General features: G+C 43.3%; 1 protein-coding gene across 2 annotated transcripts in view; it reads right to left on the bottom strand.

The window, feature by feature from the left end:
* Window positions 1-16444, bottom strand: part of LOC142768853 (venom peptide isomerase heavy chain-like) — a 51551-nt gene that overhangs the window by 22802 nt on the left and 12305 nt on the right. The window contains exon 3 of one of the 2 annotated variants that reach the window (XM_075871250.1): window positions 1213-1292. The exons of the other annotated variant lie outside the window; for it this stretch is intronic. Within the exon in view, the coding sequence (XP_075727365.1) occupies window positions 1213-1263 (51 nt within the window). The 5' untranslated portion in view covers window positions 1264-1292. The remainder of the gene's footprint in view (window positions 1-1212; window positions 1293-16444) is intronic. 2 annotated transcript variants of the gene reach the window in all.

Genomic DNA, 16444 nt, shown 5'->3' with positions numbered 1-16444 from the left:
TACAGGCTTGTTTTTTTCGTGCTTTTATTCATTTATTTATTCATTTTACCTGCAGCGCCAACAAGGCATTATCGCAGGGGGGTATATGCAAATACATGAATACGATTCATCATATGGGAAAAAAAGAAAGAAAGAAAAGGAAAAAGAGAACTGACATGAGAATAAGTGGTACAAATCTGCACAATAGCGCGTCAAATGTACAAGCAATGCCACAATGAAAAATTTACATGTGCGACAAAAACTTGTGAAACAGAGCATCAGATGTACAATTAACAATATTACCTGGTAGTTTATTCCAGGCCTCAATGGAATGGGGAAAGAAAGAACCCTTGTACACATCAGTACGGCAATCAATTTCACGAATTTTTCATTCATGATCGCGTCGCTTAGATACAAAGTGCAGGGTTAGTAAAAAAATTTTAGGACTATAGTGGTTGTTGTGGTAGTGTATTCTCATACGGAATTTTATATATGTTCGCGTGCCCATAATTGCAGAAGATCTGGATATTTTTCGGCTCCTGTGTTTCTCAGTCGCTGTTGTGCTTTCCGTAGTGCCTGTTCTTTTTTTATGTACCAAAAAGCAACAACTTCATTTGAAAGTACCATGAACACGTATTTACGATGAGCCGTTTTCCATGAACCATATTCGAGCTCAATCAATTTAGATTTGTCTAATTGTCTTGCACCAGTCATCGGTACACGTAATGCATGTGACAACGGGAACAGTACATGCGAAGTTTCAAGACATTGGGAAGCATTCTGCTGCGATCTTCTTTTAAAAAGGAGAGCCGTTTGTCGATACATTTCATTCATCGATTTAAAAATACGGCCTACACTACGTTTTCGTTCAAATAATGCATAAAACACACTATTTGATTCGTTTCACGCACCTCTGCCGAAATTTCGCTCTAGATGTACGGAAAGCTAGTGAGCTACAGTGCTTAGAGTCAGGGTCCGATTATCATAGCGTCCAGGATTCATTGTTTCTTTTTGTGGCCAATATAGCTAAGCCAACCTGCTAGACAGGCTAAAGCCGGCTGCTGGCAAGATTAAAGCCAGCCATATAACAAAAAAAATGTGGCGTTTATTGCAGAATATGGAAAATAAAGAATGCTACATTATATACGTATGAGAGCAATGCGGATATTTCATCAAGCGCGACAGAGACAAGCTTGTGGCAAAGTACAACGAAAAACGCAGCTTGAATCTTACCGAAGCCGATGATCCCAGCAGGATGCTTACGCCAACAACGAAATACATCATAGCGGGCGAGATCACTCAGGATTGGTTATCTGCAAAGAATACACAGTGGGCGTTAGTATAGAAAACTGAGGGTTGGTTTAGCTTCCTTTGAGGCAAAAGAGTCGCAGGTGGTGACAGGTGTGTGTGTGTAGAATTGGCTGCGCGCGTTCCTGTTCAGAATTTAGCGGGTTCGCAACAGCAGATAAGAGGAGCTCATAATTGAAATATTTTATTGGATTGATATGCACTTTAGACAGTCATAAAAAGCTTCGTACAATTTGTTCTTTTGTTTCTCTGAACAAATATTGATACGAAAAAGGCGTTAAAACACCATCTGGGGTGCTCCACTGCTTATTCTTATAAACAAATAAACGAATCATCGGACACTTCCCTGAGAAGCTTAGAAAAACCAATCAATCTTCGTTCTGGCACACTTTGCATACCATATTAGTGTATCCCTTCCGATCATAACTCTACAATTATAAATGCCACAAACAATTATGCAACCTTACGTTTTCTCAGCTTGAGCGATTGACTTTTCTGGCAACGTGAGTAAAATCAAGTTGAAATAATAGGGAATAATCTATGGCTTTTACAGAAACATTCGAGAGAGAGATTCCACACTTTGCAAATTTCAAGGTACTAAATAATTAAGCATTTTCAGTATTGCACTCATACTGTTTATCGCACTCGTAAAGCAACCATTTCCACAGCCTCTGATGTTTTAAAGGGCCCTTTAACAGCGATTTCTGGAAATAAAGAACTGGCAGAAGCTCATACGGGCCAAGGAAAACCTGCTGCATACAACATATTTATTTCAGACCTAAAGAATAATTAGAGATGACTAGGCAAGTACTTGCCCTGTTCCATGCTCATAATTTTAAACACTAAAAGTAAGATTCCAAGTATTCACTAACTTACAGAGTGACAGGTTCTTAACGAACTGCTGTACACATAATGAAAATATAATGAGACATGAAAAACGATGAAGAAAGGGACGAAAATTCAATAAAGTTAAGCATAAAAGCGTAATGACGATAAATTAGCGGAGGCTTATCTCGGCTATACGAGGATATACAAAGCGTGAGCTACGAATGGACGGACCAAGAGACAGATGAATGAACGGACAGATGTACAGACGGACGGATAGATGCACTAGCAATCGAGCTCACGGTAGTCAAGCCTTAGCTCACTAGTAACATGTCATTCCCGGAGCTTCCAGGCTTTTTCTAAAGCGCTAGCTTTGTGCTATGTGACCTCACTGCTTCTAGGTCATGCGCAGCCCGGCTCTCTATAAGCCAGGCGACACTCTTTAAGCTCGGCCAGTGTGAGTGTGGCTTACGCTACGAAATAACCCCCGTATTATAAAACGCCCTTTCACTTAATGCTTCACCTTCACTTAAAAAAAAAAAAACCGACAGGAGTGCCATCTCAAGGCACTGCAAGTCGCCGCATATCAACGATAATCTGCTGCGTTTCTTAAATAGCGCAGCGTCATTTTCAGCCGAGTGGTGGCGCAGTGCTCAACTCTGTCAAGTGAAGGTTCAAGTCGAGTCGAGGGGCGTTTGTGAATACGGTGGTAAGACATGCACTGGCGAGCCGCTCCGTCACACATGTGTGCTTTTTTTGTGCTCGTGTGTTGATGATGTATGGGTTTAACGATGCAAGGGCCATACTTGGCCAAAGAGCACCATGGAAAATGTTGATAAAATTTCAATGGTGCATCATTTGATGCAAACGTACAGAATATGAACTACGATAATGTTTCGTGGCTGTAAAGAGGCCTAAAATTCCGCGCCCTGAAGTGGGTTAAAACATACAAGTATTTAAAATCATAAAAGTGTCATGAAATGTGTGTAGCGTAAGTAGAAGACAGTGTTCGTGGTGATAATTATACATTGAGAAAATGAGATTAGCACGAATGCCTCGTCAATGCATGCCCTTGAGCCCAAGGGTAGCCAGACAGATGCTGTATTTAATGAAACCACCGCAGCCTTGACCTCTGTACAGATGTCGTGCTACGGATCACCTTGGAATATGTTGTGCTCATGTGTTAACAATGGAACAGTGGAAAAGCCGAGCTTTGTTTAGCGATGGGTCATCAGAACCTGCACGCACTGGTTTTTCATCCACGCTTTCTTTTTGTCGTATTCCGATTCGCTGCCGCAAGACGTAAGCCGATTTGTCGAACAACCCTGATGGGTGAGTCAACGAGTACAAAAAAAGAAACAGCAAAAAAAAAAAGGAACGAGGAAAGAAAGAAGTTCCTGGCATCTTGGCGAAAAAACTCTTGACGAGGTGACATTTGAGTGAACGTGCCCTTGATCCGATGGCGAGCATTTGAACTACTATGCTATTCAGACACGTGAGCAGAACACGACACAGCCTTGTGTAGTATATAAAGGGGGTGAAAAGGAGAAGTCATAGGGAAGATGCAAGAAGTGAGGGTGAGGATGAGGGAATGAAGGATGGAAGAGGGTGAAGAAAAGCATATAAATAAAGAGAAAGAGGAAGCAATAAACAGAGAGACTGAAAGAAGCGAAAGAATGAAGAAGCGAAAGGATATATAAAGCACTTATTTCAAACTGTGCACCACAAAGACGAAGTTGTCATAGCTTTTTGAGCTGCGTATAATCTATATACCTCATAACAAGACTCTTATATGAAACTACGGCTGCATCAAAGCTAGACAAGAAAAAGCACGCGATCTCATTAGCGACTTACTTATTAGGCACACGTGTCTTAAAGATTACACAAGACCATTTTTTTTGCCCCAACACATGAAGATGTTAAAGCTATACCAGCTCTATCACAATACCAATACTTCAGCTCTTTGAGGTGTTCAGCTGAAATGAGTCCTCTGTCGCACATGCAAGTCATAAGCGATAGCAGAGAGTTTGAATATGAGGCCTAATACTGAAGGCATTAACTCACCATACTAACCTAGAAGAGACAACCCGGGGCTTTGGAGCCAGCCTTGTTGACTCCAACAGCGCTAGAGAAAATAATTACAGGGGGCACCACTTCCATAATTCCATGACGGTATTTTTCTCGAAATTTTATGCCGGGGAATTGAGATGAAAGAACGAACAATGATAACTGACTCATGTCGATGGACCTATTGTTTTGTAAAAAAAACTCTTGGCTTGAAATATAAAAAAGAGCGTGGAGTCTCTTTTTTTATGCGGATCCATTCTGAAAGAGTTTGCTCAAGCGTTGAAAGGGACGTAGTTTGAATAAACCGGACGTTTGACATAAGTGCTAGCGAACGCTTTCGACGCAGCAATATTTTGAACAGATGTCTCTGTCAGCGTCAGTGAGGGATTTACAATGGCGTTACCATGCCGAAAATACTCCCAAGAAAATCTGTCAGCAAAGTGGGGTAATCTAAAAAATGCAGCATTACGAAATTGGAAATCGGAAGGCATAGAAAAATTCTTTCACGCGTTGGTGGCGCTGCAGCCGACGTTTCGACAAACGTTCTTGTCTTACCCGTTCTATTTTCTTTTCATTTGTGGTACCCTCAATCACAAAACGTTTTTCAGAGGGTGATAATGTACATCGAATAACAAACATGAGCAAACAGATAGCACCAAATTGATAACAAGTACAAATAATGTGAATATACTGTTGTCAAAGCGTTGGCTCAGTGACACTGCCAGTTAGAAAAGTATAGTAACAAAATTACTAAATTAAATAAAAAGTTAATAATTTTTACGTTATTTCTTCCGATCCATATATTTATATGCGCAAGCATCTATAAGCATTCATAGCTTGCTACCCCCCCCCCCCCCCCTTCAAAAAAAAGAGACGTTGCTCTTCGGGAAACTTTCAACCGGCGCGGCGTATATACTCTATCATTGTGCCTTATTGCACGCTATGCCTTCCACAGACTACGGTAACTGAAGACCCTGCTCTGCAACGAATACAAATTACCGCATGGTATGCGAATGTGGAGGAAACCCAGCAGTACCTCCTACTATTAGTGAACTAGACGTTGAAAACTGCGAAGCCCAACATACAGGATCGATGTCTGATGAACAGGGCCAACGTGTCAGCCAAGGCTCAGTGATTTAGGGACTAGGGACGCAATACGCCTTGATCGACTGCTCTGTCGGGCCTCTCTTTCGAATAAACTTTACTTATCTTCCTCAATCTATCTTCCTGTTCACTGTAAAAAAGACTTGTTTTCTGAAGGATGTCTAGTTTAGGCCATCTTACGCAATCTGAATAAATATTGTCTGCTATCATCTCACTGCTAAAGAATATAAAGGCTGTATCCTATTTTGTTGGTGCTCTGGAGTAGTAATTTACTAGCAACAATCATCTAAATTACAACAATTCTCCTTACTTTCACTGGTACTGTCTCCGTATGGCTAGCTGACCATCAGTAGCCAGCCCTGCACATTACGTAGCCTAACAGACGAGTTTCGTTCGCTTGATAGCAACAAGAATATTTACAATTTGTTTTTTTTTTGTATGAGCTTTCCGCCTGTATTTCAGTTTCTTATTGTGGCGCCTACCATCCACGGTGCTATTGCGTGGAGCGTTGTCTTTACTTTCTATCGACTTTCTTTGTCATACTTTACTTTTCAGCCCCATATGTTAGAACTGGAGGCATTTTTTCACAAGCCCTTATATCCCGGAGGTAATTAGTAGGGGCGAATCACATTGTGATTGGGGTGTAATTGTTGTGGGAACAGTTTTATTATAAGCACCTTTTTACGAATCCGGACCTTGCCGTTGCGTCTACACCTCAGCCATAATTTTGCTACGGATTATCTACATTTGTCGTTTTTTGTTCTGCGTAGGTGCTTTGCGCTTGTTGCCAACATGAGGCGGGGAAATAATAACACAGCTTGGACATTAAATATATTGCGAATGTTCACCATCTCTTTACTGGAAATTATGTTGGACATCTATGCACTGACTCACAAAAAGACAAGCAAAAACCAATGTCAGCGAAAAAACAAATATGCGAACATATTGTAGTATTTTAAGATGCAATTTACAAGTTTCGTACCGGATAAAATTATTGTGGAACTGCCTTGCATGAACACCTCAAGTACTTCTTGTTTCAGTTTTTTGTATTGTATCGCGATACAATTTCACTGTATCATTGCCCAGCTCTGCTGCACGTGCTGATTCCGTTTCGTGCCTAGAAAATTGTTCATTTTGTTGCTCTGCGTAACTTTAGGCAGTACTGGCCACACCACTTGTATCTTGATATTGATTCCGATGTTCGCATTGAACATCTGCTATTTAGCCTTTTGAGAACGTAACTTGTTGAGGCTCATTGGTACCACTCAAGAGCTTCTAGGATATTGACTGGTGCCTTTTTTTTTCTCTGGGCCACTACGCTACCTTGTCTTGTATAAGGTTCCGCATATCATTTCTCTTTCCATCACATGCTCGGGGGTCATCAGTTCATTTTCGAGTTTCTTCCTCCTTCCCCTTATTTATGGTTCGTGTGTGAGGACTGGATTGATTAAATGGTAGTATTTAGCACTCGGTTGGTGCCAGTGGTAACGTATTCTGTCATGAGTTGAGAATTAGCATCGTATGTACAACAACACATAATTTTTTATTCGGTAAAAAAACGTTTGTGTGAGCAGGCTCACTTTGTAATATCGAGCCTACATAGACAGAATCTTCTTCCATTTCGAGGCTCCAATTGCCTATCACGACTTTGTTCTCTAGACCCTGGTCCAAAATTTTATGGCTAGTCCAACTATGATGATGATGTGTGGCGCTTTATGGCGCAAGGGCCAATTGATGGCCAAAGAGCGCCATTTCAATGAATAGAGATGTGGACAGTGATATGTTGCGTGGCTGTGTAGGGGCCTTAAAATTCTTCGCGATAACGCGGGTAAAAATATAAGTATTAAAAACATGACAATGGCGTGATGTGTATAGTAAAAATGGGTGACAAAAAGGTTTTGATAATATAAACATGTGTAAAAATATTTGGCACTAGCACAAGTGCCTCTTCAACGCCCTTGTGTCCAAGGGCCGCGAGGCAAGTGCTTTTAAATGTAGCCACTGCAGCAGCAACCTCTCTTGAGAGGTCGCGCTACGCAATGCCTGGGTAAATGACATGGTAAAAGCGGACATCTCTTGAAAAAGCTAGCAACAATTAATGAGTGAACAGTGGTTCCCTACCGACGATCATTGCAGGTTAAAGGTATATGTTGTCGGTAGGGTAATGGAAAGTGTTGTTTTTTATGTTAAATATGAAGAACTGTTAGTGCTTCCCCACATCTGTCACACAATGGTGGATCACCACCGGACAAAAGATATGAGTCTGTCGTGTACGTGTGTCCTATCCTGAGCCTCGTTAGTGTTACCTCTGTACGACTTGCTTTGATACTGGCGGCCAATGGGCAAGGTGTGTAGTTTTGTAACATGTAGTTTTGTGTGTGTCTATCCCACTTGCTCTGCCAGTAGTCCCTGAGCTTTCGTTTGAGAGACGGCTTAAGATCAAGCGCTGCGATTGATATTTGTGTAGTGGCAGTGCTTTCGTGGACGAATGCAGCAAGCTGATCCGCCATCACGTTGCCTTGGATCTCACGGTGCCCTGGCACCCAGCGCACTACAACATGTAGTTTGAGTGTGTAGAGTGTGCATAAAATAAAGTAAAGTGAGACGAGGACTGGTTTTTTTTGTTTTTTAAGCGTGTGCAAAGCCGTAACCACACTGAGGGAGTCCATATAAATTACTGCTTTTTGTATTTGTGATTGTTTGATGTGTTTAGCCGCCACAAGTATCGCGCAAGCTTCCGCTGTGAAGATACTTGTGCCTGGATGTAGAGGGCCAGCATCCGAAAAGGATGGGCTGACAGCAGCGTAGGACATAGAGGAGTTGGACTTAGAGGCATCTGTAAAGAACTCAGGACGTGTGTATTTGTGTTGAAGTTTCAGGAAGTAGTTTCGGATATGGGCAATAGGTGCATGTTTTGTAACTTCTAGGAAAGACACATCGCAGTCCATAATCTGCCACTGCCACGGTGGCGGGTGTACTACAGGACCCATTAAACTGTGTTCAAGTGACACTCCAGTTTCTTCAGCTAGACCCATTCTGTTTCATTCATTCGTTTGGTTTGTAGGGTCTAACGCCCCAAAACCTATATATCATTAGGAAACCCGCCGTAGTGACGGGCTCCGGTAATTTATACCACCTCGGGTTCTTTAACGTACCCCCTAATCTGAACATACGGGCCTACAGCATTTTTGCTTCCATCGAAAATACAGCTGCTGAAGCCGGGATTCACACACACGACCTGCAGATCAGCATCCGAGTACCTTAGCCACTAGACCACCGCGGCGCGGTATGGCGAATTGAATCAGTGCTCGAATACTGTACCGAAGAACGATTCAAATATTTTCGGTTTTCGCTTGTAACATAAGGAGACTACGCCATCTGCGACCTCACCGATTGAGAGGAGATAGGACTATACAGGCGCTAACACGCGTCATCCGCTATTTTCGTCACCGTATAAACCTAACGCGAAATCACACAGTGCACTCGCGTAACAAGGTCAGGTACTGCCGCTTTTAGGGGCGAAGCTCCTTAAGGCGTGGGCTGTGCGTCCTCTGTATGCTCACCTCTCGTTTAGTTCTTGCAGTGTCCACTAGATGGCGGTACCGTCTCCTGTATGTCGCCTCCTCTTGTTTAGCTCTTGCAGTGTTCACTAGATGGCGGCACCGTCTCCTGCATGTAGCCACCTCTCGTTTAGTTCTTTCAGTGCTCACTAGACGGCGGTACTTGTAGTTGATGATGAAAGATGCGAGATGTTATAAAATAGGAAAGATGTCACATATGGCACGTGTCATTGGTGGAAGGCAATCGTTCGATTTAGTGCGGCGACGTACGCTAGGGGGAGCATTGTAATAAAATCGAGTGGGCAAAATGTACGGAAGATTCATGGTTTACCAGGTTTTCCTCCAGAGCTTCGCCCACTCATCATCATTCACTTCGTGGATATGGCGGCACTTTTTTTTACTTACCTTCTATTTCAACTTGAATACCTAAGAAGCTCGTTGCTGCACGGCCACAACACTCTTCCAACTTGCGAACAAGGCGCGAACGAAGACGACGCGCAGTCATACACGGTGGTGGAACATGGAAGCGAGCGTAGGCGGTGGTGGATGCGAGCACACGTGCAAAGGTACGTGAATTGCAGTATTTGCAATGGCTTTTGTTCTATCTCTAAGCGGTCAACCGCCGCTGCAGTTTGTGAGCGTCTGAGATTTGTCTGTTTGGATGCTTTGGTGAACTATTTTTTTCAGCGCAGTTTCGCAGAGGCGAAACTGTGCGCGCACGGTAAGAATCGTGAACTTGACGCGCCACATGGCACACTTGCAGGTACAGTTGTGGTTCTTTCGACAAAATAACAAAAATGAGTTAGTTTTTCAGTTGAGCAACCATTGCGAACTGAATTAATGACTATAAAAACTATCGTTCGTAGCCATTAGGTAGCTGCCTGTCTGACTCCTCGACAAACTAAGAAACAGACATCCGCTATAACCGCCTCGCTTTTTTTACCGCTTGATCGTGTTCGCACGCCACAAACTTCTAGTATATAATGCACAAAAGTAAGTATGCTTGATGGGCAGGCAAATTCCGGGAACATTGGCAGGCAACCATGGTGTGTGTCAGGAAAGCCATTGGGCTTCATGTTAAACATCACATGAATTTTCGAAAGCTTTTGTTTCGTTCGAATTATTGAGAAGGTCCAACAACTAAGAGAAACACACACTAAAAGAAGAGATTTGCCGCTCTTGTTGCCTTCTTGCCAATATTCTGCTTGTAGGCTATGCCTTTTTTATCACGCTGTCGAACTAGTGGCCAATGATAACGAAAGCTGATGAGAATCTGAGCTGTTATTCTTCATCGGCCTTCGGCCTCTGCTAGTAGAACACGCCAACAACGCCGCACCCTGTCTTTGATGTTCGTGTCTCACGCACAAGCTGCTTGGAGCTGTCAAGAAATGGCAGCTATGATTCGGATGCATTTAGAGGTCGACGAGCATTGTCGTTTCTCTAAGATGAAGTGAAAAAAAGTTTCAAATTTATTGGTCTAGTTGCGCATAGCACCACCGAATGACACTACTTGTCCAGGCTGTCCACTCTTGTGGCGGAAGCGATTGGCTAAAACGTTTACGCTGTTATGATGAATTTATAGCGAATCGTGTGCGGCTCACAATGCAACACTACTTGGTACCCATCCTATGCGCATCCACACGGAAAGGAAATCGTACGCTCAACTAAGGAAGCGCTGGCCGAACCCACGCAATTCATGGCAGACAAGCACGCGCAGCAGCGCGACATCTGTACCGTCACTTCCGCCGCTTGCAAAAATCAACGTCACACACATGATGATGCCACACATTCTGGCAAGTGAGATGAGGGTTTGGAGGCAGGCTATCAAAATTAATTTGAAAATATTCTGCTGAACTACAAGCCCACAATTCGGCCTGAATAACGTGAACCTGCAGTTGAACCTACCCTGTGAAATTCATCGAGATCCATCGACCTCGGAAGATTGACGGAGTTAGCCTTTAACTAATATTGACGTAAACCGTACGAGACGATAATGTCATATTAGCACAGATGTAATGCTTATAAAATTAGAAAGCTGACATCGCAGCCATAATTGACGTTCAGCAAACATGACGTCTGAATAGCGTATTTTCCCGAAGCATTACTGAGCCCAGGTGTGGCTCTGTGGCAGAATACTGGATTGCCATGCAGAATGTTAGGGTGTGATTCCAGCTGCAGCCCTGACATTTATTCTTTGAATTATTGAGGTCAACATTGCCTATGTCAGCTTTTTTTTCTTAACAATGCCGCGTCAAATGGAGTATAATGTATGTTCTCGCCGTTCTTGGGTAGACCTAAGCTATCAGTCACCTTGGGGCACATACTTACCCGCGGTATGTGGCACGCGTCTTGTGGAAATCATTTGACGACGTACGCGATGGAATTGTGACGTTGTTCACGTCATGACCATCGAGTCATATTTGTCAAAGCATCTTGCCTTCTCATCCTAATTCTGTTTGACCCAAGTAAAAGGAGTGACGATGACAGCACCTAGACGTAGGCGGCTAGATACAGAGAGAGGGACATAGATAGACGCAAAATGTTGCTCTATAGTACGCAATCGATGATGGTGATGCTTAGCGTTTTGTGGCGCAAGGGCCATGTGATGGCCAAAGAGCACCAGGTCATGCGACTAAAGATGTGGACATTGATTATGATAAGTGGCTGTATAAGGACCTGAAAATTGCTCGCCCTAAGGTGGGTGAAAACATAGAAGAAATAAAATCATGGTCGGGGCGTGAACTATGTGCAGCGTGAATGAATGACAAAAGTCCGTCACAACCACAGTGCACATGTGTGGCAGTAGCACAAATGCCTCGATCATTCACGCCCTTGGGTCCAAGGGCCAAGAGGCAAGTACTTTGTTCAATGTCAGCACCGCAGAAGGAACCCTACTGGAGAGGTCAGGCTACGGAACGCACCAGTATATGACTGAAAGGTATGGAAAATTCTGAAAAAAGCGAACAATGATTTATGTCGGAAAGTATATCCCCACCGACGAACATTGCAGAGTAAAGTGGTGTCTGTTTTCGGTAGGGTAATGGAAAGAGCTGTCTTCTGAACGTGTCTAGTTGATTACGCTGTATTAAAATGTGAAGTATGGTGAGTGCTTCTCCACATCTACCAAAAAAGGTGAATCGCCACAAGACAAAAAAAAATGAATGTGCTGTGTGTGTATGCCCTCTTCTTAACATTGTAAGTATTACTTCTGTGTGGGGTCATTTTGATACTGGCGGTCGATGACAAAGTTGCGTCCTGTAACATGCAGTTTATTATCTGTGTGTGTTTCCCACATGCTTCCAAGAACCCCTGAACTAGATGGTCCACCAATACGTCGCCTTGTATTTCGTAGTGCCCTGACACTCAGCAAACCACAACATGCAGTTTGGATGAGTAGACTGTGCATAAATGTGAGTAAGGCGAGACAAGAACGAGGCTTTTGTGCTTTCGGAGATTTTTAAGAGCTTTTACGACGCCTAGAAATTTTGTGTGTATTACGGCCTTTTGTAGTTTTATTTGTTTATTATTTTTAATAAACAAATAAAACTCCCCATGTAGTGCGTGACAACACCTTTAGAACAATCATAGCTTTCATGTACTTCTTTTCTAAATACTTGCGCAATGGTATGAAGGTTAGCTTTGTGTATAATATTGGGTTTAAGAACTTACGTTCAGCATTAACAGAAAGACGTTGCCCATGCAGTTGAATACCAGGTTCAGAATGAATGCCTTTCTTTCTAGAGAACAAGACTTGTTATTTTTGTGGATTCAGTCGGAACCTGTTTTATTCTGCCCTATCGGTGACCTTGTTGAAACGAAGCTGTACCTGCCACTCCCATATGGCCCGGTTACAAGATTTAAAACCAAGTTAGACGTCGTCGACGTGTGCACCCTGTGACAGACTGATGGGGATTGACAAGGGCAAGAAACTCATTTTGGTAATAAAAAGTGTACAGCTAAGCACACCACATTGCTGAACTTCTTTTTCTTGAACAATTGTGTGACAAAGAACGCAGCCCACTCAGACACAAAATTCCTAATGTACGTTTCGAAGTAACTTTCGATGATAATAAACATTCTACCATGCATGCAAAGGTGTGAAATGCTTCTTAATAATCCAAAACGCCATGTTATATTGTATGCCTTTGAGATATAGAGGAAGACTGAAAGAAAATATTGTTTCTGGATGAAAGCGTTTTTGATCTGTGCCTCCATGTGTACCAGATGGTCGGTGGTGGATAAGTACACAGGTGGCTTGTAAGTGCAATGGACCTATAAGTCGAAACTGAAGAAGGGTTTCTGCCCTGTTTCAAAATGGGAATAACAATAGCTTCTTTCTAGGGAGTAGGGATAGTGTTAGAAAACTATATAGCATTGTAGAAAAATAGTGAGGCTTCTTGCGTTTTGAGTGGTAGGTTTTTTAACATTTCATACACCGCATCGTCAGAACCTGTAGTGGAATTACCACAGGAGTTTATAGATGTTTGTAGCTCAGCTAAGCTGAAATGTTGGTTGTATGGCACGTTTTTTGTACATTTATGTTCTGGTTACTGCTTTTCTCAATTTGTATTTTTGAAAAGTGTCAGTATACTGTGACGAGCAGAACACCTGTTCGAAATGTGCGCCGAGGAAGTTCGCCTGCTCTTCCAAGTTGTCACCCTATGTGTTCACGAGTAGGAGTGAGGGCAGTGATCTTCCTGCTACACTACTATGTTGCAGACTTTAGCCTCTGGTGTATATGAATTGATCCCAGATAAGAGCTTCTGCCTGCTTTCTATGCTGGCTTACTGGCGCGTTTTTCTGCCTTGAGACTATTTTCTTGCAGCAGTCAAGATTATAGGCTGCCCGTGAGTCCCGAAGCAACCTCAAGGTTTGGTTCTGCTGAAATGAAATGAAATTTCGACACTTAGTGTTCCACCATGAAACGTGTCGCTTGCCGGTAAGGCCAGATGTTTGCGGAATGCACTTGGCTGCTGCGTCAGTAAGACAAGCTGTGAATTACTGCACAGCTTCATCTATGCTTAGCACTCATATGTCCCTTCATTTTAAACGAATACTGCTGTAAAACTGTTCCTATTCGGCTTGTTTTATGAGCCATTTGGGATCTCATCAAGGGCATTCATATGACGTTGGAGTACTCAAAACTACAGAAAAATGTTCACATCCATATGTATTATTCATGATTTTTCATTTCAGTAGGGATAGAAGTGAAGGAGATACAATGCTGAGGTCTACAGACGAGTAAGGTTTGTTGGTGAGTTTTTAGTACGATGGCTCTTTCCTATTTAACAGGCAGGCACTGGAAGAGAAGAGAAAATGTTCAATGAGACGACCTTGTGCATCACAGCGAGAATCACCGCATAGACCGCTATGTGCACTCAAGTACCAATGAACCAGATAAGGTTCAGGTAGTTCGTCTATTAGGGACTGATATTCTCGTATTTCAAGGCGGTGATGTGGAGGCATGCAAAGTGAGCAGATGGTGACGAGTTTGTTTAGAAGAACTGCTCGGAGAGCAACTGCCACAAGGAATGTTTGGAGTGGTAAATGTGGACATGCTGTTATTTTATTAGTTTAGTTGCCACACCATCAGATGACGCCACAGCATTATCTCGGCTCTTCGGGAATATTTCGGAAACTTGAAATGGGGGCCCTAAAGTGTGTTTCCTGTACACACAGCACTTTTGGTAAGCGTTTGTGTAATCCCTCTTGGACATCGTCCAGATTTTTAAGCAGTCGTCTGACGTCCCAGTGTTTTATTTGTGTTTCCATATTGAAACTAAAGTTGTGCTGTGTGTACGCTAAGAGAGTGAGTTGTTTAGGCTGAAAGTTTGAACGCAAGTAACATGGCTGTCACCAGGCCCTGTTATCAGCTTTTTAGTTCTTTTGGCACGTTCCGAAGACCTGCGCTGATCTTTCGGCATCAGGGGTACCGTGGTGTTCATTGCCTCCTGGGAGGCACTTGATGCCCGCACGTGCGAGCCGGTGGATGGAAATTTGGACCTCGCCTGGTGTTAGACATGTGGGGTTTAACATCCCAAAACCAACATATGATTATGAGAGACACCGTATTGGAGGGCTCCGGAATTTCGACCACCTGAGGTTTATTAACGTGCACCCAAATCTGAGCACACGGGCCCACAGCATTTCCGCCTCCATCGGAAATGCAGCCACTGCAGCTGGGATTCGATCCAGTGACCAGCGGGTCAGCAGCCGAGTACCTTAATCACTAGACCACCGGGGCGGGGCGGGCCTCGCCTGGTGGGACGAGGCCTTGGTACTTGACGACCCTGGAGTTGCTGGTACATGTTCGGGAGTTGCCGGGAAGGCTGGGATTTTATCGCCAAGGGGGAACATGCCACGCCGAGGACCCCCTGATAGCAGATTGTTGCTGTGGCACAGGCTGGTACGATGCTGCCCCATTGTACAACGCATCAGAGTAGGTATTGTCGTAAAATGGAAAACACCTTTTGGGAGCCTATTTGTAAAATATATTCTAAGTGAAAGAAACGCCTATATATTTTCCACAAATATTCGCCGAAAACTTGTAGAATATATAAAAGTGGTTATTTCGTTCTTTTTATAACAGACTTCACAGCTCCGAGAATACGCCGGATGGTTGGCTCTAAAGTTTATGCAGTGAGCACTGCCAGAAGAGTTTTCGAAAGAATGGTCTTTTTTTCCCACACTGTGCAGAGTTAAGGTGGTCACGGAAGCTTTGTGTGCCACGACCATACTTCTGACATTTGTAGCATCGGAGGGGATTCGGAATGTAGGGTCTTGCTCGGGTTTTTGTGTAGCCTGTTTTGAGGGTCTCTGGCAGGGAACTTCAGGAAAACGTGAAGATGAGATGCTTTGTTGGACTTTCGGTGTTGTCTTGCCTAATTTTATTATTTGTACACTTATAATATTTTGATCCTTCCAGCTATCTAAAGTTCTGAAATTTGTGACAATTCAGTTTCAGAGAGCACGCCCTATATACATTGTTCAGAGATTGATATGGCGTTACAGTTACAGGTGTATTGGCAAAATCTGCAAGCTCATCTAATTTATCGTGCCTCATAACACAGCTCAAGAAGGCGGCCACCGCTAGCCATTTTGCTCGCCTTATATCAAGGACGCATTGGTTGTGTCAGTGAATTTTCCACGAGGAATGAAGATATTGCACTTACTGGTTTTTCAGGTTTGTTGCTGTATATAACATAATAGCGGGAGAAGGGCTCATTCTGTGGAAAAAAAGTTGACAATAGCTTCGGCACGCGTTTGCTTTGAGGCAGTGCGATAAAGTAGTAACGGAAATGCTATGGCATATTATATGTTGTTCTTCGGCAAATATGGTGGCCACCCATCACGGAGCCCAACGAGAGGGCGGTAGGAGCTTTTGATTACTTGCACGCGCCAGCTGTACATCGTAGCCATGAAAACAGAACATTCTCTAGGTTGTAGAGTAAAAAAAAAAGTATGTCCCTGATGTGCCCCTTTGTCGCTGGGGTCTTAGATTGCGTAGCGGGGTAGGGCCAAAGCCCTTCTTTGCTTAGGAAAAGAACCCTTTTACGAGAGCCAAGTAGCTGACGCTCAAGTGACACTCATGTTTTTTGTAG

The sequence above is a fragment of the Rhipicephalus microplus genome, chromosome 8 (assembly GCF_043290135.1).
Source record: "Rhipicephalus microplus isolate Deutch F79 chromosome 8, USDA_Rmic, whole genome shotgun sequence".
In the NCBI taxonomy this organism is placed as follows: Eukaryota; Metazoa; Arthropoda; class Arachnida; order Ixodida; family Ixodidae; genus Rhipicephalus; species Rhipicephalus microplus.
This window is presented reverse-complemented; position numbering and strand designations above follow the sequence as displayed.